Source organism: Chionomys nivalis, chromosome 6 (genome assembly GCF_950005125.1).
Source record: "Chionomys nivalis chromosome 6, mChiNiv1.1, whole genome shotgun sequence".
Classification (NCBI taxonomy): domain Eukaryota; kingdom Metazoa; phylum Chordata; class Mammalia; order Rodentia; family Cricetidae; genus Chionomys; species Chionomys nivalis.
Window position 1 is genome coordinate 74,694,658 of NC_080091.1, and position 25,314 is coordinate 74,719,971.

Genomic DNA, 25,314 nt, shown 5'->3' on the forward strand with positions numbered 1-25,314 from the left:
CCCTCGTTGAACTTTGCAGCCAACTCATGAGTTGCCCCAGCCCGGCACTGTGTGGTTTCAGTCGCCTCCCACGAGGAGAGGACATTTGAGACCGATATGTAAATGAGAAGATGATCCTCTGAATAAAACATTCCAGACAGCTGCAGCAACTTTCAGAAACAGGGTGCCTGGAAGACGGGACCACTTTCAAAGTCAATTTCTTTATGCTGATAAGGCTACACTGCGCACCTGTTGAGCCAGGCACCCGTCTCTAGGTCCAGGCATCAGTGAGAATGGTGAGGAAGCGGACACGCATGCCTGCTCTCATGGAGTTCCCCTTTGTGTACGTGACAACGGCCTGAACCATGAAGCAAGTCTATTAGACAATACAGCTATGAGACGGGCTGGGGATGGTAGGGGCATTGAGTTGTAAAGGCCGCACGACTGTACCTTTAAGTAGAGGACCTGGAGAGGGTCATACTGAGAAGGCACTATGTCCAGAGAATGTTGCAGATAATGAAAGGATCCGATGTGAAACCTGACAGCTGTCAGATGCATCAGATTGCTAAGCCTGGTGATACTCCAATATGGAGAGACTCCCATGCCCTCTGTGCCAGGGACTGTGCAGTTCATCCTCAAGAAGCTTATAAGATGGCTATTCCCAGTTCCTATGTCTGGAAGTGATTTAAAACCCAAGAGACTGGGTACATCTGGGAGGGATTTTTTTTCTTAATTAAATCATTTGCAGCAGGAAGATCAGTTTTCATCTGAATCTTTTGAGGTGGGAAGAGCCGCCTTTAGCATGGGCCACACCTTCTGCTGGCAGCCTGTCTAAAGGGCACGGAAGAAGGAAGCTTGCTCTCTTTGCCCGCTTGCTCTCACCAGCAAATCCATTCCTTCACTGGCATTAGAGCCTACTTCTTTGGGATTCCAGCATATACTGAGACCCAGCTTCACAGACTAAGCAACTACATGATTCTTGGACTTTTCATTGGTAGACAGCTATTGGTAGTCGGGCTGGACATGCAAGCCATTCTAATAAATTCCCAAAGGCTGAACTGGGGAGTCAGACTCAATCTTATCCAAATGCTGCCAGAGCCTAGCCATCAAAACAGTGATGAAGCCCCGCCTACCTGGGGCTAGTCAAGTGCTAGAGAAGATAGTGAGATCAAGAAGGCACATAAGGAAGCTAACTGCAGGGATGGTTCACTGGTTATGAGCACCCATTGCTCTTGCAGAAGACCCAGGTTCAATCCCCAGCACCTATACAACAGCTCACAATCATCTACAACTCCAGTTCCAGGGATCTGATGCCTTCTTCTGGCCTCCACGGGCTTCTACACCCACGTGGAGCACATAAGCCCACGCAAGCCATGTGCATACACATAAAAATAAAGTTAGGGAGCCACACAAGACTGCATCTGGCATAACACTGCACACACTCCAGGAAACACTGTAAACGGAGAGCATTCTAAAACAGCCCAAAGCACAGAAAAGACATGATGCAGAGTCTTAGCTTTCACTGTCGCTGCCAAGGGTTGTGTGCCCTGCCTAGCAGTGCGTGCTATTCTTTCACATGACTAGCAATAGGCTTGTGTCGACATGTCACACAGAGGAACAGGTCACTCTATCCTGTAACAACGATGGCATTGCTTCGGATAGTGTAATGTAACAGTGCCCTCCAAGTTAAAAGATGCTTTACAGGAGACGGTGAAGAGGCTCAAGGAGAACCAGGGGTAAACAACTTCACATGCCTAAGAAGGCTGAAAATGGGGGTCTGTCTCCAGAGAGACAGAAGCAGTAAGCTTCTGGGATAGGGGACCATGATCCATCGAACTGCAGAGGGAACACTCTCTGACCTCTCTCATACTACATTAGGCAGTGAGAATTTTTTAGCTCCATTATAGTCTTATGGAAGCAGTATGGTAAACGTGACCCAGCGCTTACCAAAACATCATTCGGCAGCACATGGTTGTGTGTATAGGTGGAATAACATTCCAGCAAGGGCACCCTTGCTCTAATCCCCGAAACTGGGGAATCTATTACCTCACAGGACAGAGGAAAACTGAGATGGTATTCATTCACATATCTGAGGGTCTGGAGAGATGGCTCAGCAGTTAAGAGCACTGGCTGCTCTTCCAGAGGTCCTGAGTTCGATGTCTAGCAACCACATGGTGGCTCACAACCATCTAGAGTGGAATTTGATGCCCTCTTCCACCATAAAGGCATACATGCAGGAAGAATATTCATCTATATAAAATAAATAAATAAATAAAATCTTTTTAAAAGATACTCAAACGGGGCTTGCTCTGCATCATCCAGTGGGCTCAGAATGCTCACAACTGTCCTTCAAAGTGGGAGCATGAACGAGGCAGAGCACAATACTGTGTGACAATTTCAGAAGCTGCAGGTGGATGGGACAAAGCCAAGGCACGGTTCAACCTCTGCCATGGAAATGCCTGGGGAGGCATTGACCTCTGTGAGTTCAAGGTCTAGAAAGTGAGTTCCAGGACAACCAGGGCTACACAAAGAACCCTGGGGATGGGGTGCAGCCCTCTACCAACCAGGCGTTGGCCCAGGATCTACTTTGGATTTCAGAATTATAACAAAGCCAATGCTCCACATGTAAAGCATTTGACTTGCAAGGCTGGTGACCCGAGCTTGATCCCCAGGACCCATGTAGAGATAGAAGTAGAGAAGCAACTTCAAAAATGCTGTCCTCTGACTTCCACACACGCACTGTGGCACACGTGTCCCTCATACACATACAATAAAAAAATCAATCAGTAGTACATAAATTGGTGCTTTTAAAAGATATCAAAGGTAGATTATTTAAGTCACACGACAATATAATCGGCTACAGCAGCCTAGGAACCCAACGCCATGTGTTTAATGACTCTGTAAGGACTGTCAGTACTTCCTCACCTCCATATCGCACCTAGCATCAGCAAGGACCTTAGACTCAACCCCAGCACTCAACGGAAAAAAATCTCCTGGATTTTACCCCACATCACCCAGAGAAGCTACAAACACAGCAAGTTCCCCAGAAGGGGCATTTGTAGACAGCTGGCTTTTCCCAGAGGTGGCCCAAGGCCTCTCTCCCCGCCTCTCTCCAGGGTCCCAGCAGATGCTACTGCAGGGCTCCAGGCAGCCGCTGCAAGCCGACCATGTCTAACTATCTGCACCCTGCAAACTTCCTTTCAAGCTCCACGCTGCATTAAGGCAGGCATTCCCACGTACCTATCCACCGGCCCTCAACATCCATCTACTGCAATGGGACACCTCACTCCCCTGGAATTTTCCCACTTACTAAAAGTCCCTGCCCTCATCAGGGCTCAGGCTGGCGCCTCCAGGTCACACCTGGCATCTGCTGCCGCGCTGACCCCATCCATCTCTGTGCTCTCCTGACAAGCTCCTCCAATCTCTCCACTCCATACACTTCTTGTTCAGCTGCAGCTAGACAAGGCTGCAGGATCTCTCATCCACTCCGCCACCAGCTCTTACACAGCCTCCACCGTCCTCCTTAGCCCCCTAAGCATGCAGAAGTATTCTTTTCAAACACAAAACTGTTTAGAATCCCACTAGTGGCTTTCACTGCTGTCATTAACTTTGCTTGTCACTCGTTGTCCTGCACACCCTGCCTAGACCAATGGCTGCTTTCCAGTCTCCAGTCACCCAAGTTCTTTTCTATTCCCTTTCCCCTGCCTGTACCTTACAAGTATAGATAGAAGTTTCTGTCCCATTGGGTCCTGCAGCAGTTCAGTCTCAAATAAACACACAGAGGCTTATATTAATTATAAACTGTTTGGCCTATTGCTCAGGCTTATCACTAACTAGCTCTTACAACTTGAATTAACCCATAATTCTTACCTATGTTTAGCCACATGACTTGGTACCTTTTCTCAGTAAGGCATTCTCATCTTGCTTCTTCTGTGTCTGGCTTGCGACTGCGTCTTTCTGCCTTTCCTCTTCCCAGAATTCTCCTGGTTTGACTGCCACACCCATACTTCCTGCCTGGCTACTTGTCAATCTATGTTTTATTAAACCAATACAAGTGACAAATCTTTACAGTGTACAAGAGCATTATCCCATAGCATACAAGTCTAAATTTTAGAGGCCAGCACCTCAGGGAACTCTTCACAGGGCAGCCTTTCTCTGCAAAACCAGTGGTATGACTGGTAGAATGACCTCCCTCCCCGGATGTTCACTTCCTACCCCTGGATTCCATCACAATGAATGCATGGCAAAGGGGACGTTGCAGATATGGCTAAATGAAGGATCTTGATACAGAACATTTGTTCTGGATGCTCTAGATGATAGATGAACTTGGCAGGATGCTCATGACCCTATGGGTCAGAATGAGTGAAGAGAGACGATGCAGAAACAGAGCTCTGAGACACTGAAACTACTACACCTCTGGCCAAGGAGACAGAGCGGCTCATGAGTCAAGGAACACAGGCAACCTGCAGAAATCCCAAAAGCCTGGAAGCAGCTGCACCCTAGAACCTCAGGAGAGTGAGCAACCTGGCCACGTACTGTAAGAAATAAGGCTGCTCTTTTTGAGCTACTAATTTAAGGTGTGTGTGTGTGTGTGTGTGTGCACATCCACATACTTCTGTGCATGCATATGGAAGCCAGAGCAGTACACTGGATGTCATACTCTACCACCCTCTAGCTTATTCCCTTGAAGCAGAGCTGGCAGCTAGTAAACCCTAATGACACTTCCATCTCCACCTCTCCCCCAGCTCTGGAATTACAGATACAAGTTGCCACACTTGTCTTTTTACTTGGATGCTAGGACAGGAATGCAAGTACCCACAGTTGCACAGCTTGCCTACTAAGCCGCCTCTCTAGCCACTAGGGTAAATGTTCTTACAGCAGAAAGAAGAAACTAATACACCTCCTCCACATCTCTCCATGCACACGTCTCCCCCACATGTGACAACATTACTATTTATATAATCATTCACATTTGGTCCCTAAAATCTTATCTATACAATGTGGCAAGCAAAGACCATATGACCTTCCCAATACCATGTTCTCAGTGATGAGCACATAGTAGGCCCATAGAATCTGTAGTTAAATGGATGGTCAGGTGGATAGGCACAGACAGGAATGATCATGGATGTCTGTGATGCAAATGTGTGCATAATTTGGACACAGGTCTGCATATTCTCTCAATGCACTATTCAATGAAGCATGAGTGGTACCGTACAACACTTCCCCATTCTCCCATTCCCTTTATAGACACACAGGAATTGGTTTCCATGGATACAGAATATAACAGATATTGACATTTGGAACTAAGCTCTTGCTTTTGCATCCCAGCATTTTCCTTTGGTAATGTGAATCTTTGTACATCTTCAACAGATTTGGGGGTTACAGCCATTAAACGTAAAGGCATCCATGACACAGCAATAGAGACATGATGGCGACTATCTCACCACGTGAAGATAGTAATGACCAGTGCTTAAAGGTAATTAGGTGGAATCAATCGAGAATTTAAGTGACCATGTCCCTCAATGCTGCAATTCTACTCTAATTTATTATATAGATATACTCGCGCAGGTAGGTACAGAGTTAACAAAGATCCAACTCATACTGTGACTTCATATCGTGACTTCACAGAATGAAAATTCATTTGTCTCTTTCACAGAAATGTCCAAGAAGATGCAGTGTAGGTCTGGTGTGGTAGCCCGGCGGTGCTGCGGACAAAGGGTCCTCACATCTTGTCACTCTGTTGTGAGCAGAGTCCGTCTGAAGTTTTGGAACCAAGATGATTACTCTAACTCCTGCCGCCAAACAACCTCTGTCCCAGCAAAAGGGGAAATAGAGGGGTGGCTCCCTTGGTAAGGAGGCTCTTCAGAGTTACAGCAGATACTTTTGCTTATAAACCCTCTGACCAAGAATCTCAATCTTAGAGCCACACAGCTGCAAGGGAGCTGAGCATAGGTGGTCATCACCTAAACATTCGTGATCAGTTACAAATTTCTCTTACACTACACATAGAAAGTAGAGATTAAAGGGACAATCAGCAGCCAGTGTCTCAAATGGGCCTTGCAGCAAGGGTTGTAATAGAAAAAGTTATAAGTATCACAGGCTGATGAAATAATTATAGTAATCTATATAGCAAAATACCACGTCAGTATTTCTATTTTTGTGGTACAGGAAATTAATTCATAACCTCCGGAATCCAAGACAAATGCTTTACCAACTAAACTCACTCCTTCTCTGTAGGTAATCTTTAAAGTAAAATTTCTTTTTAGGTACTGCTCTGCAAAACTGTATAAGACAAAGACAAGTAAGACACAGGCATAGGGACAATGTACACAGGACAACCCTAGAAAGGTCTTTTATTCGGGCAACATACAACTGCCCTGTTTGTGCCTGCTATGTGCTCCACACTCTTCTAATTCTGAGGAACAAGGAGACCAAAGCCATGCAAACCGCTGTATTCATCTTAGTGAAAATTTCCAGAATACTCAAAAAATTACTTGCTTTTGGTTTGAGGGTTTGTTTCATTTTGTTTGTGGGCTTTTTTGTTTGTTTTCTGTTTGTTTTTGAAACAGGCTCTCCCTACATTGTCCCAAATAAAGCTCAACTCCTAGGTTCATGTCATCCTTCTGCCTCAGCCTCCAGAGCAGGTGGATTACCACTGCACCTGGCTTACACTCAAGAAAAGAGCAATAACACTGCCAGAGAACAGGGCTAAGGGGTGAGAAGGTCACAGCAGGCTTTTCTTTTTGGAAGATTTATTTATGTTATGTGTATGTATGTTTTTCCTGCATGTATGTATGTACACTACTGTGTGCCTGGTGCCCACAAAGGTCAGAAGAGGACGTAGGATCCTCTGGGACTGAAGTTACAGGTGGTTGACCACAATATGAGTGCTGGAAATTGAACCTGGGTCCTCTGCAAGAATTATAAATGCCCTTAACCACTGAGACACCTCTCCAGTCCCAAGGGCTTTCCTTTTTATCCTTTTAACTCTTAGATTTTTTACTCTGATGATATCTTATTTTGGGATTCACATTTAATGAGAAAGCTAATCCTCTACACTAGCGAGCAACGTGTGCACGTCCCTCACTGCTGCCTGCCTTTTCTTGCCAGGATTTATTTTCTTTGGGTTCTGACCCTTCACCTCTCTTTGGAGTGCAGAGGTCCTGGTGCCGACGTGCAACCTGCCTATTCCAAGGGCCGAGAGAGAGGTGGAACAAACAGCGAAGGCTATCGGTATCATATTCACAAAGCTTGTGTTCCTACTGCGGGAGCCCGGCATAACAGTGCAGACGGCAACTGGAGGCCCTGAAAACATAAATGCTGTATGGCCAGAGGCTGAACTGAGAACCAATCCTTTTGGGAAAACCACAGGATGCGAGGCATAAGAAACAAAAGTTCTTACTTCAGTCACTGAAAGAAAGGGGAAACCTTCTGAAAAACAACACAAAGAATTTTATTAAAAATAGACTCTGAGCTGGGACAAGTTCCAACAAGACTGCAGTGTTAGCTTTCGAAAGCACCTCTATAGAGATGACCGAGGGAGCTTCCGACACACAACAAACACCCCTTGAAAGACAAACCGTGAATGCACAGGAGGGCGCAAAAAGGAACTTCTTCTTTAAAACAATGTTTAAAGGCAATTTATAAGGAAAACAAGCTAGAATCCCTCCAGGGGAGGGAGGCTGCCTGAGAGAAAGAATAATTAGAGCAACAGCGGGAGAAGGTCAAGGTCTGGAAGAAAGGCGAGGACATGCCTGCAATACGTGAGACTCCAAAACAAAACCGCTGGGGCCAGAAGGGTCCTTGGAAGTCAGCTAGGCTGCACTACAGGTGTGAAAACCAATGCCAGAGAAATAAATGGCCTTGCCCTAGATCGACATATCATCTCTTTGTACTTTGTACAAAGTAGAAAGGGGACTCAGAGAGGGCCAAAGTGTGTATCTAAATTCATACAGAAGACAACACTGATTACAGAAAGTGAAGTAAAACAGAGGACAGGATGGTAAATGTTACTGGGAAAACTCCAGATTTATGTTCAAAAGCGACTCTATCAACTAGATGCTCATAGGACAACGAAATGTTCAAAGGTACTGTATTCCTGGACTTCCTGTGACAAAAGGTCATCACACAGCCCAGGGATGGGATGCAGCCCAAGTGTGTGAAACCTATCAAGAGCCACCAATAAGGCTCAGGAGGAATAAGGGACCTGGTGCCTCGTGAACACTCGATAATTACAACAGATAAGTGGAAAGCAGCATTGATCCTGTCGGCACTTCTCTGAGGACCTAGGCTTCCATCCTTCCAACAATCCAGGGAGGTGAGGACAATTATTCCTCACAGTAGGATAGGAAGGGGAGGGGAAGAGAAGAGAAAGAGGGTGAAAAGGAGGGGGAGGGGAGGGAGAGAGACAGCGAGCTCAGGAGTGCACACTCTGGGCACCCGGTGTGCACCAGAATGTGGGAGTAAGCATGATGCTCCGCGTCTATCGCCATCATTCTCCACCATATTCTTTGAGACCAGTCTTCTTACTGAATCTGAGCTCATCCACTAGGCTAGACATTAGTGTGGTACAGGAGTAACCCTAGGTCACAGGCATCCTCTGAAACAGGAAATGTCCCTGCCCTCTTAAACAAAATCTTCATCAGGGGAATGCAGGGATGGCTTAGTGGTCGAGAGCACGGTTTGACTCCCAGCACCCACAGGAAGGCTCACCACTTCTTGTCACTCCAATCCCAGGGAATCCAGCTTCCTGTCCTGGCTTCCTTGGGAGCCACGTACACACATGCAAGCACGTAATCACACACGAGAGGAAGTCAAAACAAACAAGACCTTTCTGGGACACTACAACCCGCTCGAAGAAAATGAACCACTGGGGTTGGCAGAACCAGGACAGGAAATGTTGTCAAGGAAAAAATGGTTTTCCATCATTGTTCCAGGTAATAAGATTATATTAAATTTTAAAAGGCAAAAAGAACTGGCCAGGCAGTGGTGGTGCAAACCTTTAATCCTAGCACTCAGGAGGCAGAGGCAGGTGGATCTTTGTGAGTTCAAGTCCAGCCTAGTTTAAAAGAGCTAGTTCCAGGACTGGCTCGAAAGCTACAAAGAAACCCTGTCAGAGAACTGAATTCTAAGGAAATAATAAAATAAGGTACAATCTTACCCCTCCACTTTCTAAATTCCTGCACAGATACTGCAAACAATGTAGCAAAGCAAGGGAACACACAGAGAGAGGGTGAATACAATTATTAGAGTACACAGAACAAAAATATCTCAGTCTATCAATACAGCTCATCTCTCTGGAGGGCTATGCGGGGGGGAGGGGGAGGAGAGAAAACTGGAGTTGGATGAACAAAATTGCATATTTTATCCAAAGCAAGCTGAAACACACCTACCATATAGAACATACAAAAGCAGATTGGGCTACAAGGCCCTTGGCTGGAACTATCTGGACCACGGCTCCCTCCCTCAAAGCTGCACCCTGTCTGGCATACTCTCCCTTTCCAGATGGTGTCCACCTCATCATATGACTTCGATGTCACTTATTCCTGACCCTTCCTCCTCACAGACTTTTCCATTTCCTTTCAGCACTCCTCCCAGTTTGTGACAGAGTAACTTCTTGGTTGCCATGTCTTCCTTCTAGAAGCTTGTGTACAGCTTACAGCTCATTGATCCACTCTAAGCTACTGCTTTTATAAAGTTTTACTGCAACCCAGCTGTGACCATTCATATAGTCATTGCAACTGCGTTCGCAGGAGAACAGTGGGACCATCGAGCTGTGGCAGAGATTTTATGACCCACAAAATCTAAACTATTTACTATGTACTATTTACTACAAAAAAGCCCACCAGCTCTAGGTTACACCTGTCAATCCAGAACCTCCTCAGGAAGTGATTATGTCAGACCCATGCCAACACCTAGCAATGCTGGCCACAGAGAGAACTTGACACATCTGCTCATAGAACATACTTGGGAAAATGAGGAAGGCTGGGGAATGGCTCATACTCCGTTTCACCCAGCACTGTACATGGGCACGCTCACATGCTCACAAATCCAAGACAGAGTCCTCCCATCTTGCACACGGAAATGTTGGAGTTCACTGAGCCAGTAAGGGCAGAGCCAGGGATCCAAACCCACAGCATCTGTCTCCAGAATCGGCTGCTGATTACGAGTCAAGCCAGAGGCTGCTTCATTCACATCCTTCCCAATTCCTTCACTGCGAGGGAGCGGGCAGACAGCCAGGAGTGTTTCCTGGCTGCTGACTGGGCACATCCTCGAGTGTTATGAATGGCCATCCTGGTTAGGAGCAAGCAAACATCGCTACAGAACTGCTGTGCCACTAAGCAACAGCGAGTTCTTCCTGCCAATAACTCATCAAGGGGCAAGCCCCACCCCCATCTCTCAGGCAAAGGAGAGGCATGGATGGTGAAGCCGAAGTAGCTTGCCAAGATCAGGTCTCAGCTGAGGCGGAAGTCAATGGCGGTCAAACTCTACAACCCCGGCTCCAGGTTGGAGAACCTTTACTTGGACCCTCTGGGAACTTCAACAGGGAGTCAGCTATCCAAGGAGGCAGAGCATTTCATCAAGGACATGACTGCATGGGTTCCTGTCACTTATATGATCCCGGAAGGGGGCAGGTTATTCAGAAGATGTGGTGGTCTGAATGAAAGTGGTCCCCATAGCTCACAGAGAGTGGCACTATTAGGAGGTGTGGCCTTGTGAGGAAGTGTGTCACTGGGGGTGGGCTTTGAGGTTTCAAATGCTCAAGCCAGGCCCCATGTCACTTTCTCTTCCTGTCGTCAGCCCATCTGGATGCAGCCCTCTCAGCTACATCTCCAGCACCATGTCTGCCTGTGCGCTTGCATGCTTCCCACCATGATGATGATGATCTAAACCTCTGACACTGTAAGTCAGCCCCAATTAAATGTTTTCTTTCTAAGAATTGCTGTGGTCATCGGGTCTCTTTTTTTTTTTTTGGTTTTTCGAGACAGGGTTTCTCTGTGGTTTTGGAGCCTGTCCTGGAACTAGCTCTTGTAGACCAGGCTGGACTTGAACTCACAGAGATTCGCCTGCCTCTGCCTCCCGAGTGCTGGGATTAAAGGCGTGCGCCACCAACGCCCGGCTCATCGGGTCTCTTCACAGCAACAGAACACTCAGACAGAAGCCTAACATGACCCCACATAAGGACTGTGACATGGACGCCCAGTGTCCACTCCTGAGGAAGCAAACCCTAGGACATCTGACTACACAGTGGCAATGAAGTCACCCCACAAAGGAACATCTGCTAGAGGCTTTGACTGGTAAGATGACGCCGTGAAGTTAATTTCAATTCAAGAGCATAAGAGAGATGACAGAGGCCATGTCTGTTTTCCAGCTGACAGGCACCCAGCCACTGACTTCAGTGAACTAGAAACAAAAATGTCACTCCCAATCCGATGCCCTGAGATCTCTCCTCACGGATGATGTCCCTTTGATCCTGGCTTGCCTATGTTCTCTTCCTGTCACTTTCCAAAGATGTGGTGGTAGAGGTGGCACCCTGGCAAGGCCCCGGGCTAGAAGCCAGCTCTAGAAAACGTTACCACATAGTCATTTCATCCTTTTACTTTCCCAGCCTGCCATCCCTGTCTCCACTCGCAAGGTCTTCAGGGAACCTCCTCCCAGCACGGGTAGAACAGAGTCGCAATGCCTGAGTACTAGCTGCCTCGCCACATTTAAGAGCCACGTCCTTCCAGACCAGTGTGGTACCATTTTAATATAATGAAATCATTGGCAATGTACGGATCGGGAAAGCAGAAATATAAACTCTGCGATGTCTCCCCTCATGCCAAAGAGTGCAGTGGAGGGAGAAGGGCGATGAGGAGCGAGCAGAACTTCAGAATAATATTGCCTGAAAGCATTAGCACCAGCCCCCAGCCGGGCTCAGAAGTGCAAACGCAGAGCCACGACAAGCAGAGCCACAAGCGGCCAGAGCAATTTGGTATCTGTCAGGTTGAGTCAAAAATAAAAAAGAAAGAAAAAAAATGAGGCTACTGTTTTATTTATGCCATTTTGGGTTTTTATGCCATTTTGCTAGTGATCCTTTTTATAATTGTATTTTACCAAAAAAATAGGAGTCTGAGACTGGAAATAAAAACAAACTTTGAAAATAATTGCTAAAAGCAAAACACTGAACTGAAACTGAGTTATTCTCTTACATGTATCAACAGCTCCTCACGTACACTTCTAGTAAAAGAGGTGAAAAAAAATTACACCAAGATGCCATTTTCCCCGCCTGGCCCAGCGTTTCTGGGTGACACCAGCTAAGGCAAGGCTGTGGGAAACACCAGGCACACATGTGGCTAGTAGAAGGCAGTGAAATCTCTCAGAGCCATCTACGACAACTGTAACTCCATTACAGGAGACTTGGAGCCCTCATCTGGTGTCCACAGGTCACAAGTTGTACTCAGACATCCCTGCAGTCAGAGTATCCATTCATACAAGACTAAAATCTACTTCATTTTCTCTAGAGGAAGAATTGGGAAGAGATGGTACCTCACCCCCAGTGTGCGCGCACAAACACCCAGTGTGCACATGCGCACGCGCGCATACACACACACACACACATACACACACAACCATACTCCATTAAGCGTGACTCTTATGAACATGTGCTTACACACACACACACGCACATACACACACAGACACTACACACACACACATATATGTTGTAATATGAGCGGCATGGCTGCGTCCCCGGCACCCAGCCGCCCACATGGCTAGCTTATGCCCCCAAATAATTACACGGAAACTGTATTCTTTTAAACACTGCCTGGCCCATTAGTTCCAGCCTCTTATTGGCTAGCTCTTACATATTGATCTAACCCATTTCTAATATTCTGTGTAGCACCATGAGCTGGCTTACCAGGAAAGATCTTAACCTGCGTCTGTCTGGAGTGGGACAATCATGGCGACTCACTGAATCTGCTTCTTTCTCCCAGCATTCTGTCTGTTTACTCCACCCACCTAAGGGTTGGCCTATAAATGGGCTAAGGCAGTTTTCTTTATTAGTTAACCAATGAAAGCAACAGATAAAATACAAGAACCACCTCCATCACATACACACACACACACACCGTACTCCATTAAGTGTGACTCTTACGAACACGTGCTTAGGCTGATTGATTGGGACAGGAAGCCCTAAAAGCCAAGACTGATTCTTCTCTCTCGGGAGCCACTGATTGCCTGTAGCACTGCATTTTGGGGTGAGGCTTCATGAAATTTTTACTATCCACTCTAGCGTGTCAACTGGCATTGTCCCTGACCAAGACACCTGCTGCTAGATCGTGTCCAACAGACATGGCAGGGATCCTGCACCCAGGAAATCTCAACAAGGAGTAGATTTGGCCTCTGTACCCCCAATGTCACCATTCCCAAAGCCGGATGAAGAGCCCCACTAACCACAAGCCGCAAGTCAAAAGGAAAGCATAGGTTCCTTGGGCCTTGAGAAATGAGCTCTGCGCTTTCAGCCATCTGAAGGAAGACACTAACTCACGACCAGAGGGAGGTAATTACAAAGAGCAACATGCACAAGGCCAGCACAGCTTGCCAAGGGCTTCCACAGGGGAGTCCCTTTGATGCCCGGGAAGGCAGGGAGGAGGACACGTGGTTGTTTGCTCTTCTTATGAAGGCATGAGGAGACGGGCTCTGAGATTTACCAAGCAATTCCAATCCCAAGCCCATCACCTTACAACTACACAGTAAGGAAGCCATCCTCCTGTTTTCCTCCTTAGATCTGGCTGCTCTAACTGTGCTCCCACTGAAAGCACCTGCTTCCCCAGAAAAGGGACTACATGGGCAAACTCACCATCTCATTCCAGACCTGCCAATCAGACTCGACGTTTTCATAAGCTCTCTGCATTCTATGCCAAAAGAAACACTGATTTATGAACAAATTTGCAGATCTGGCTTTTTTGTTTTTGTTTTCTAGGCCGAGCTGGCTTTGAACTCTGGACCCCTAACCGTCTATTCTTCACCTCACACATGCTAGGATCACACGTGTACACCGCTCCACCTGGCTACAAAGCAATTTTTCCATGCTACCAAGCTAGACCTCTTTAGTCATTCATCAAGAATTATTTATTGAGCATCTATTACCTAAATGTGCCAGGCACCATGCTGACAGATGGGAAATCTCCGAAAGATAAGCTTAGCTCCTGCCCTGGTAGGTTAGCAAACTCGGTTTAGGGCCATGAGATAGCTCTGTGGGTAAGTGCTTGCTGCACAAGACTGACCGAGTTCCATCCCTGAATCCCACATCAGGAGAGACCCGAGACCTGACAGGTGTTCCCAGATATGCACACAAATCCCTTCAGAAATAACATTTTCACTTGGCAAAACAAGGTGGTTTAGCAACCTCAGCAGCTCATCAGAAATAACTATGACACTTAAAACCATACACACACACACACACACGACCAACCCAGGTTACACAGTCAGAAATTCTGAGTGTAAGGCTCTTTGGCAGCTCTTTAGCATGGACAGAACTACTTCCCAGAACACTCTGGCAATACTTAATATATTTACGCCATTTTCCACTGCTAGAGCAGAATATCCCACGACTGGGTCTCATAAAGAATCTAGAGCCAGGCATGATGGCACACACCTTTAATCCCAGCACTCGGGAGACAGAAACAGGTGGATCTCTAGGTTTCAGGCCATCCTGGTCTACAGAGTGAGTTCTAGAACAGCCAGGGCTGTTACATAGAGAAACACTGTCTCCAAAAACAAAAACAAAGGGAGAGAGGGAGGGAGGGAAGGTAGGAGGGAGGGAGGGAAGGGACAAAAGGAGGGAGGGAGGGAGCGAAGAGCTTTATCTAGCTTATACTTTTTTAAAAAAAAAATTTGGAAACCAGAACATTTATTTTATGACAGACTGAAATCCTCAAGATGAACTGGATGCTGCACCAGCTGCCCTCTTGGGTTTAGGGGTTATCCCTTCACGGAATCCACATCTGAATCTTCGGTAGACAATTTTTAGGTGCCGCATCCGCCCAGTCCCGGTAGTGTTTCGTCTCTTAGCCTTGGCACTCCAGTTATACTTTCTCTTGCGCTTGGCCGGGTAGCCGCATTTGCCACAGGTAGACTTCTGAAGGTGGTAGGCCTTAGAGCCACAGCGGCGGCACAACGTGTGCGCCTTGTTGCGACGCTTTCCGAAAGATTACGTTCCTTTCGTCATCTTGCTTCTGCCGCTGAGGCCAAAGAGACCGGAAGAGCTCTAGCTTATACTTTTAAAATTATATTTTATATATTACATTACACATGTGCACATGAACATGTATGTATACAGCAGTCTGGACGATTGTGGAATCGTCCAGTTTGTGAAAATTGGTTTTCTCCCTCCACCATATGGGTCCCAGGGATCCAACTCAAGTCATCAAACTTGGCAGCAAACGCCTTCACCTGCTGAGCCATCTCTCTGGCCCCAAGCTAACGGTGTTAGAGACTCAAAGGCAAAACAGCATATGGCGAGGGCTCTGGAAAGAGCCTCGCACACATGGATCACAATGACAGGAGCACATGTGGCCAGGAGCAATCATACTGGGAAGCAGGAAGCCACAGAGCCCAGGGAAGAGCTTGCTCCACCAAGGCCCCTCTTATGACATCTCATGTTAGGAGTTCAGCGAATCCCGGGAAAACAACATCAGTCCCTTCCTAGGGTATGCCCTGATGACCTACCATCTCCCATTAGGCCCAAGCTCTTAAAAGGCCCCCAACATCCTACTGGGGAACGGAGCTTCCAACACAAGAACCCTCTAGAGATGCCCTAGATCTGCACCCAAAGCATAGCACCTCGTAAAACTGCAGGTGGCATATCCTAAGAGAGGCATATGCAGGAATCTACTGCAGGACTCTAAGACGTGGGTACAAAGACGGAGCTGGGACATGCGCTGCAGCCCTGTTTGCAGAACAGAGTAGTTTAGATGCTATCGGACCTGCCCCTGAAGAAGAGAATGAAAAACGGAGACACGGCCAAGTTGAAGAAGCCTGTCACAAAGCAATCGGAATGAGTAAACTGGATTTCTGAGTCAACATACTCTCGGTCATAATTGTTGGGCAAAGCCAGAGAGTTGCAAAAGGCCGCCCGGCACGTCTTACACACAAACATTGACAGATGCCTAGAGAATCACAAACAAAGGCGTGCATGGTGAATGCCATATCAGCTTCAGACACGGTCTGTTCTAGAGGGGAGGTAAGATAAGAAAAAGGGTATCAAGTGGTAGTTTCGAAGCATTATATCTGAAAAACAACCCAATAAGGCTACATTTTGATATCTGAAAAGTAGATATTTAGGTCTATGACGTATATTACATTTTTTTATATTTGTGCTGACGGTTTATGATTTAATTCTTTTAAGTTTCTTTTAAAGGCTTCACAGGTGATGATCCGTGGCCAGCCCTCAGCATCTCTGTTGTGAAAAGAAGAACGTAATAAAAACTCAGTTGTTTAACGTCAAGAAATACAACTGTAGAAAGGTAACAACCTTTGGCTTTTGAAGTTAAATCGCTACCTTAAGGGGCTGGAGAGATGGCTCAGAGGTTAAGAGCATTGCCTGCTCTTCCAAAGGTCCTGAGTTCAATTCCCAGCAACCACATGATGGCTCACAACCATCTGTAAGGAGGTCTGGCCTGCAGGCATACACACAGACATAATATTGTATACATAATAAATAAATAAATATTAAAAAAAATCGCTACCTTAAATAATTTTACATTGATTTTTGAAAACCTCTCGCAGGGCAGGTACTTTCTCTAAACAATATTTTTAAGAGATTGGGGCTATTGTCCAGGAAGTTGATATTTCTCAAATCTTGATGGGCAGAGTGTGGGGAGTGGAAGGAAGAAGGATTAGGCATTTTAAAATGTGGATTCCAGGGCTCCACCTGAGACCTGCTTACTCAAAAGCTCTGAGCAGACTCCCTGAGTCTGGCTTCATTTATTTGTTTGTTTGATAGGGTTTCTCTGTGTAACAGCTCTGGCTATCCTGGAACTCTGTAGACCAGGCTGGCCTCGAACTCACTGAGATCCACCTGCCTCTGCCTCTGCCTCTGCCTCTGCTGGGATTAAATTTTTAATAAGAGAACACACAGGTGTGCTCCAGACAAGAGTCACTAAATTATAAGGCATTTCACTGCCTATTGTGCTCAGTGTGCTGGCATTCACAGAGCACTAGAGTTAGAGGATATCTTCTGATACTGAGCTCAGCCCTTGCACCAGGACATTCAAGCCAAACATAATGAGCACGGGGCTTCCTGTGCACAGAACCTAACCCAAAGGACAAAGAAATGCACGGTCAGAATAAGACCAACTTCTAAAAGATCTTCAAACAGCAACTGGGTCAACAGGAAACTCCCCAAGTCCGGCCCTGCAGCTGTGCGTGCCCGAAGCGGCCTGACATGATTTTCACCAAAGCCAATTTCGCTCAAACAAAGCATGAACGGGACTTGAAATAAGCCTAGCTAACACAAGGACAGATCCGGAAGGCACCTGCTACACTCAGGAGTCTCCATGGGTATGCGACACCATGCTGCCAGTATCCACCCCACCCCAGAGAACAGGCTGGCATCGTTCCTTTCACTGTATCTTTCGATGTCTCCCCACTTTCCCCGACTTGCTTTGGTCTCCCTTATTTTCCTCTTCGTCATCCCATGCCCTGTGTTCAGACAAGACCAACACCGATCCTGAGTTAGAAACACAGCAGCATGAACACGTGAGATGCTCAGCCTTGCTCGTAAAGAATAAAGTGCAACTTTAAACCACGGAGATGCAATTTCACACCCATCAGATTGGCAAAATGCCACATCTAACCATATCGAGTGTCAGCGAGTGTGGAACCACTAGACCCCCTCCCCCAACCATGCTGGCTAGAATGCAAATTGGTACAAGGGCTCCAGCGAGCAATCTGTCCATATCCTACAGTAGAAGATGCCCGTTCCCTTTGACCCAGCAATCTCCTTCTGGACATCTACCACAGAGAAGCTGTAAACATTTACCCAGGAAGACAAGTGGAAAACTGTTTATGACATTGAAATACACGAACAAGAAAAATTTGCAAGCCCCCGTGGTTATAAATAAACCGAATATATATGGTAGCACCTTCATTTGAAGGAATATTATACTGCAGATAAAATAAACTAGAATTATATGAGTATCTTGTTAATAAACCTCATGATTATTTAATTAATATTAGAGAATTAGTATAAGCTCAGATTTACAGAGTTTGTTTAAAACACAAGACAGTACTATATCTGTTTTGTCAACACAGCTATCAAGTAAAAGTAAGAAATGTGATAAATGCCAAATTTGGAATAATGGCCACTTTGTCTGGAGAGGGGAGTGATGAGTGCCAATGTTCATGAGAGGTTTTAACTGTGTTTGTCATAGTTCATTTCTTCCCTGGGTGGGGAGTGCTGGCTGCTGGCTCTATTATTCCACATACCTTTCTGGATGCCTAAAGTTCACCTCACCCTAGGAAGGAATCCAAGGACTGTGTCTATTTACTCTGTGAATTCTGAAAGTTGCTGGAGGGGGCTGAACCAGCGAATGGCAAGGAGAGCATTGGCAATCACTGGTCCCCTGCCCATGATCTTTATAAGGGACCCATAGCAAATAATCGCACTCACCACCATGGTGAACGGTGAACATGGGACTTATAATGTCCCTTAACTAATCCATAACCCTGGAACAGCAAAGGTGCAGAAAACCTATAGCGCCCAGCAATGGCAAACAATACTGGACGTGTTTATCTGAAGAAAGTCTGGTTCATTTGGGGGTTTTTTCTCTCCAAAGCCCATTGAGGTCTTTCAAAGCCCTAGACAAGCATTGCTATTACCACAAATGCCAGTCAGTCGTTAACAATGTGGGAGAAAGTATTTAGACCATCCAGGTTAGCCAAATCAAAAGATACCACCTTTCATAACCCATCCAGTCAGCTGACTCTGCACAGGCTTCATGGGGGGCCAGAGCTCCAACCAGCAAGAGGTATCTTTCTGATGACGTCACCAAGCTTAACTACAAAGACCAGGCTCAGGAACTGGTGAGCAGGAGACCCACCTCTAACTAGACAAGGTTCTCTTAGCTGTAAAGGCAATGGAGTTTAAAATTACTTTCAATTTTAACCCGAACCCTGGTGATCCTATACTAGTCAACACGGATAAGCAAGACCTAGTGCGCGGTTAAGTAGAACAACAGGCTTCAAATGGACCCCAATCTTCAATTCCAGCCAAATACTGATGCTCAAATTTGTCTTTCCCCCAGGAGTCCAAATAAAGAGAAAATTCTGCAGACTTAATTGTCAGGTTCTGACCTAAAGTAACTCCAACATATCTGACCTGGAAGGCCAGGAGAGCAGATATTTTTCCTTTAAACATTAACCCACCTTCCTCAGGCTGCGTTTTGTTAAACACCTACCAATAACCAGAATGGACCCCCATTCACAAGTGTGACCTCTCCCAGCTGATATAGTAAACTCCACGTCCAGTTGCCAGTTATCTTTGCAAACAGAACTCATGAGTCATGGAAATAAGTTATCTCTTCATGCACATTATGAGACTGTTTATTATTATTAGAAGTCTAGAGTTGGGGAATGGTGGCACACGCCTTTACTCCTAACACTCAGGAGGTAGAGGCAGGTGGATTTCTGAGTTTAAGACCAGTCTGGTCTACGGAGCGAGTACACAAAGAAACTCTATCTCAAAAAAGAAAGGAAGAAAGGGAGGGAAGGAAGAAGGAAGGAAATCCTGATTATTATCAAAGTACTGGCTTTAGGTAAGGTGATTTATTAAGACAAAACTTTTATTATAAAAATCCTCAGTTTGGGGACTGAAAAGATGGCTCAGCAGCTGCTGCTACAGAGGACCTGTCAGGTCCCAGCGCCACAGGGCAACTCACAACCGCATGTATCTGTGGTTTCAGATTCAGCACCCTCTTCTGGCCTCCGTGGCACGCACAGAGCGCACAGACATATAAGCAGGTGAACACTCAGACACGCAAAATCAAGTTCTCGGTTTTGTCGCAATGTTTATTAGTTTTACCTTTACTTCATTTGAAGATGACTTCATCTACAGAAAAGGATTCAAATCTGGCACACAAATGGGCCTCAGGAAACATCCTGGCGGTGGAGCATTTTAAACTCCAATATCTTTAAGTTCAAGAAGGTTTGAAAACAAGGTAGGTAGGAACTAAAGTGACTGCGTCAATTAAGAAAAGACTGTAAGAAATACGAATCACTAAGAAGCATCTCATGATGAAAAATGTATTAAATAGTTTTACAAGATAAGAAAAACTAAGGTTTCTCAGAAGTATAATTTACTGAAGGCCACCAACACTGTACTGGTTACGTACAGGTTAACATCATACTGGTTACAAAGAGGTTAACACTGTACTAGTTACGTACAGGTTAACACCATACTGGTTACCTACAGGCTAACACCATACTGGTTACGTAGAGGTTAACAATGTATTGGTTACGTACAGGCTAACACCATACTGGTTACATGCAGGTTAACACCGTAGTGGTTACATACAGGCTAACACCATACTGGTTACATGCAGGTTAACACTGTACTGGTTACGTAAAGGCTAATACCATGCTGGTTACATAAAGGTTAACACCATACTGGTTTACGTACAGGTTAACACGGTACTGGTTACATACAGGTTAACACCGTACAGGTTATGTATAGGTTAATACTGTGTTGGTTGTGTACAGGTTAACACTGTTCTGGAATGACAGCTAATCACACAGCTTCAGTTCTGACTGGTATTGACTACAATCATGTCCTCATGAAAAGTAAAAACCTCAAGCAGACATCATGGCCATGTCCTGTTGTTCACCAGTCTGACCACTTCCCCACCTCTAAGGTTCTCTTCACCCCCATCTGTGTGTCTATTACACTGAATTGAAATTGTCTCATTTTTTCCAACATGGGGCCACAAGCTAAGGAACTCCTGAGCTCCTTGGGGCTGTGGACTCAAGTCTTCATTTATTAAGAACCTGCATACAGTGTGTGCCAACACTAACACTGCTGGCCCTTGACAGATGTCATTCATAGGTACAAAATTTGTCACACATACACACCCACACTGTCAGAGACAAAACCCAAGACTCACACAGGCTGAGCAAGGCACTCCACCCTAAACTACATGTACCACCACCTCCACCTCCACACACACCCATACTGCTAGAGACAAAGCCCAAGACTCACACAGGCCAAGCAAGGCACTCTACCATGCCCGCCCCCAAATCTACTGCTTGATACAGGCATTCCCCGCAAAACACATCTCAACAGCGCTACTAACGAATGACACGAAGGAGAGATGACTCAGGCCATTCTACACCAGCACAACTCACATTTGGTTCCTTTTTTAAAAAATTCCTCAATTCAAACAGGAAACAAAACATAACCACAAATGATATCTTCCATTTGGAGGACCATGAAAGACATGGGGAGTGAAACCCATTGCTGGGAACAACAGAGGATTATCAACAGGGGACATTTCCTTGTCCTGGATCGCAGCTGAAGCAGTCTCAGAATTACAACACACCAGCCGAACAAGCTTTACTATCTCCAGCCACACACTGCCGTGTGGTCAGGCTGGCTCGCCCTAAGAGAGCTGATCAGGCAGTACTATGGGAGGCATTCACAGGAAGTAAATGGGAACCAGTTCCAAAAGGACATGGGAACCTCAGTGGGATGGGCAAGAGGACGGAGGGATGTTGCTTAGCGCTCCATCCCGAGAAGGATTTGCTGCCAGGCATACTGAAGCTCTGCCCGGCTCCCCTCTGATGGAGGGAAGGAGGCAGCCTTTCAGAGCTCGATCTTCGCCCGTTTGTCTTCCTAAAGACTCCTTCGGAACACTCAACAGACAACGTTTCAAATATACCAAACACCTTCCCAGAGAGCAGCCCGAGTGTGTTGCTCTGGGACAGAGTGCTTGCCTGCCATGTGCAAGGCTCTGTTTTTGAGCTACTCGGTATCAAGGAAATATAAACTAAAAAATAAAAACAAAACAAGCCATCCCTGCTTGCTCTCCAACCCCTCAGACAAGCTGGAATGACAAGGAGAAAGTGGGAGGGGTGGAATGGGAGTCCCAGTGAGGAGCAGCCACAAGTGAGACCTAGAACAGACCTACCTGGAAACAATTCATCCTCAGGTGAGGTCGCTACACCGAGGTACACAGTGAGCTTTTACCTCACTGTGGGGACAGAGACAGCCTTCCCCTCAGCACCACCATTTTCCTCTGGGAAATGAGAATGGGAGGGGCAAAAGCGACCTGAGCGGCTTTTTATAAGGGGCGGGGTTTGCAGTTCCCACCCCAACTTCTCTAGAGTGTCATTCAGCCTGATTTGCATAAGTGACCCTATGGGTTGTTTCTATTCAGGTAGGAGAAGACATGATTTTCACAACCCCTTAAGCGACTGGAAGGTAACATCATGAGAAAGAAGGTACTGAGAGAGCAGCCGGAACTCACTGAGAACTTCCTATGTTCTGGGCACGGAGCCCCAGGAACTCCGTCAATGCAACCATTATCAGCCCATTTCTACCAATCAATGGCAGGCCAGAGAGCACCGTGCTCAGGACACAAAGCTCCAAGGAGGACTTGAAAGCTGGATGAAGAAGAACACTAGAACACTCCTGTCATCCAGTGCTTCAGGCAATCTCAAGCTGGAAGTCTACCTGGGCTAGCAAGATTCTGCCTCAAAAACACAAGCCACAGATAAATACTTAAGCAGGATTGAACCTAGAGTCTTGCTTTAGAATGCAAACATTTCTCCGCTTGCTTAAGACCCTGTCTGAACAGGAAGATATTACACTTACTTCACTGGGGAAGGGGTTGCAGCGGGGGTGGGGGGGGGGGGTGTGAATGGACCTTAACTTGGTACCTTTCGGGTCACCAGAGGAAGTGTTGATTCTATTGACACAGTATTGGCCCATTCCTTTCATGTCCTCCCAGAAGCTTGTCTCTCTGGCTGAGGTTCACTGAAAACAGGTTGTGACATTCTGTCCAGGTGTGCCAAGAAGTCCTAGCTACAGCAAGGGCAAGAACAAGCCGGAGGCAGACTTCCTCTTGGGACACGCTAGCTCTGGAGTTTCCACTCGGCTTCAATACTGAGACGTGTCACTGAATACAAACTGGACAAGAACAGCACGACAAGCAAGCCCTGAGTCTCAGGAGCCTGTAGGCCTGAGGCCACCCCCACAGGCGGGAAAGCGGCATTCAAGTCACTGTGGTTTCACAGTTCAGGGACACTGGGAAGACATGCATTGTCCTCTCAGGGCATCCAGCAACATTAATGCCACCAGACAGGAAGAAGCAGGAAACCTGTGTCTTCCAGCAGAAAGGGGAAATGTCAAGGCTGCAGGAGCCTCTGCCATCATCCAAGGAGACCTGTACCACCAAGCAGGCAGCCATCACTCCAGGAGCTCCAGCATTGCCCTGCTGGCATGGCCTTGGCTGCCAGTGCCGAAAGCTGGAGCCAGCCGCAGCGGGTCTCCACTCCACCTGAGCTAACACATGGCTCCGTAATGCTCTGTGCCATGTGTTGATCTTGCAACAGAATGTGGGACAGAAGATTTAAGAGGCTGTGTGATGGGGGAAGGGTAGCCGATCATCTTACCTAAAGCCTTCTTAATCAGGCCTCCTCAGGTTCCCTTTAGGGGCTAGCATTACCATCTATGGGGAGGGGGGGGGGATTCCCCAAAATGGCAAAAACAGCAGTGTTCCAGCTTGAAGGGTTCAGAGGGGGATCCAGAGGGTGTAGGCAGAGTATATACCCTCAAGCCCCACATAGTGGGCAAAGGCCTTACCCCAAACTGACCTCCCTCAGGCTCTCACAAGTAGGGGTGCCAGCTGAGTACATCCAGGGGACCCAAAGGCTGGAAATGGATGCCAAGGAAACTAAACAGGGCAGGAAGGAATGGGGAAAATTCAAATGGAAGTGACCACTGGGTCATGCCCCACCCCCCAGCCCGTCAGAACAGTGACATACCAGGCAGTGCCCAAGCTAAGTGGAGAGGAGGCGGGGCAGGATGACCCCTGCAGACTTCCTCACACCCACAGCCGCCTCACTCCCAGGGCCTGCAAAGGTCTCTCCTGCAGGTAGGGGAAACTGAGGCCTCCAGAACACATTGCCGTGCTCTCCCATACCCGGCTTTACCACCGCTCTAACCAGATTCTACACTTGAATTTTTTTTTCCACAGCTTTTACGTCTATCCAATTTCTCCCGATAAGAGCACTGCCATTGCAAAGTGAATCTTAAATACAATCGAGGCTGAACTCCAAAAGGAGACGAGGACAGTGAGTCCAGTGAGGGTTTATTTACTGCACCAGGAGGATCTGCGTCCTCCCTCTCCCGACTCATACCCTCACGGTCCTTCCCCGGACATCAGTGTGCGGCCACGAACCCTTCACTCCCACCCACTGCCCGCACCGCAGCTAGAGGGCGGGAGCATGGGGCCACCCTGGGGATCCCCGGGATCTACTAGGTCCCCAGCTGGGACAGAGGCGGGGGGGACTGCGGTCAGCCGGCCCAGCCCCGGGAGCCAGGAACTTCTGGCCGCGCGGCCCCCACGGCCACCACAGCGCGCGTGCAGCTCCAGCCCGGGGTTCCCTTTCTTTGCCTGGCTCGCCGCGGGCGCGACCCCCGGAGGCTCGGCGGCCACTCACCATATTACAGATGGAGGCGATGTTTCGGACAGTCATTAGTCTAAAGGTTGCAGCGATCGCGCACCGCCATCTTTACCAGGGGAAAACGGGACTGTCCATGGTGGCGCGCAGCGAGGCCGGGCGGCGGCGAGGCGGCCTGGGGCCGGCTTGCAGTGGGGTTGGGCGAGAGAGGCCGGGCGGCGGCGAGGGCGGGGCGGCGGCGCGGGGCGGGGAGTGGCGGAGCGACGCAGCCGGGGCCGTGGCCCGCGGGAGGAGGAGCCCGGAGCCGGGAGACGCTGAACCGAGCTAAGCTCTCACTGCCCGTCCGGACTTGCTCGCCCAACCCCGATGGAAGCCAGCCGTTCTTGCTCCGCTGCCCCAGGATCCCGCGAGGCCGGCCCCAGACAAACCCAGCACCACGGCCTTCCCGCCTGACCCAGGACCGGGCACTGGACACTGGCCGCCGATCGCCGGCCCGGGACCCACACCGCGGGAACACTGGAGCTCTCGGTTCCGGATTTCCTTCTACCTGTTCCTGCCGGTCTCCAACAAGCCTTAGGCTTTAGGGGTTGGCTAGGGGAGAATATGAGGATTAGGGGTGACTGTAATCCAACTTTAAAGTTTCTCGCCAAGGTTCAAGCCAGATGGCCT

General features: G+C 47.5%; 1 protein-coding gene and 1 pseudogene across 2 annotated transcripts in view; both read right to left on the minus strand.

The window, feature by feature from the left end:
- The window catches only part of Usp46 (ubiquitin specific peptidase 46), a 71,830-nt gene extending 46,989 nt beyond the window's left edge, over window positions 1-24,841 (minus strand). Inside the window, exon 1 of one of the 2 annotated variants that reach the window (XM_057772235.1) lies at window positions 24,685-24,841. In XM_057772235.1, coding sequence (XP_057628218.1) covers window positions 24,685-24,720 — 36 coding nt within the window. In that variant the 5' untranslated portion in view covers window positions 24,721-24,841. Of the gene's footprint in view, window positions 1-22,148; window positions 22,231-24,684 lie in introns of those variants that run through there. The other variant, XM_057772236.1, reaches the window with a different exon arrangement.
- On the minus strand, window positions 14,900-15,193 carry LOC130875925 (60S ribosomal protein L37-like; annotated as a pseudogene).
- Window positions 24,842-25,314: the final 473 nt, after the last annotated feature.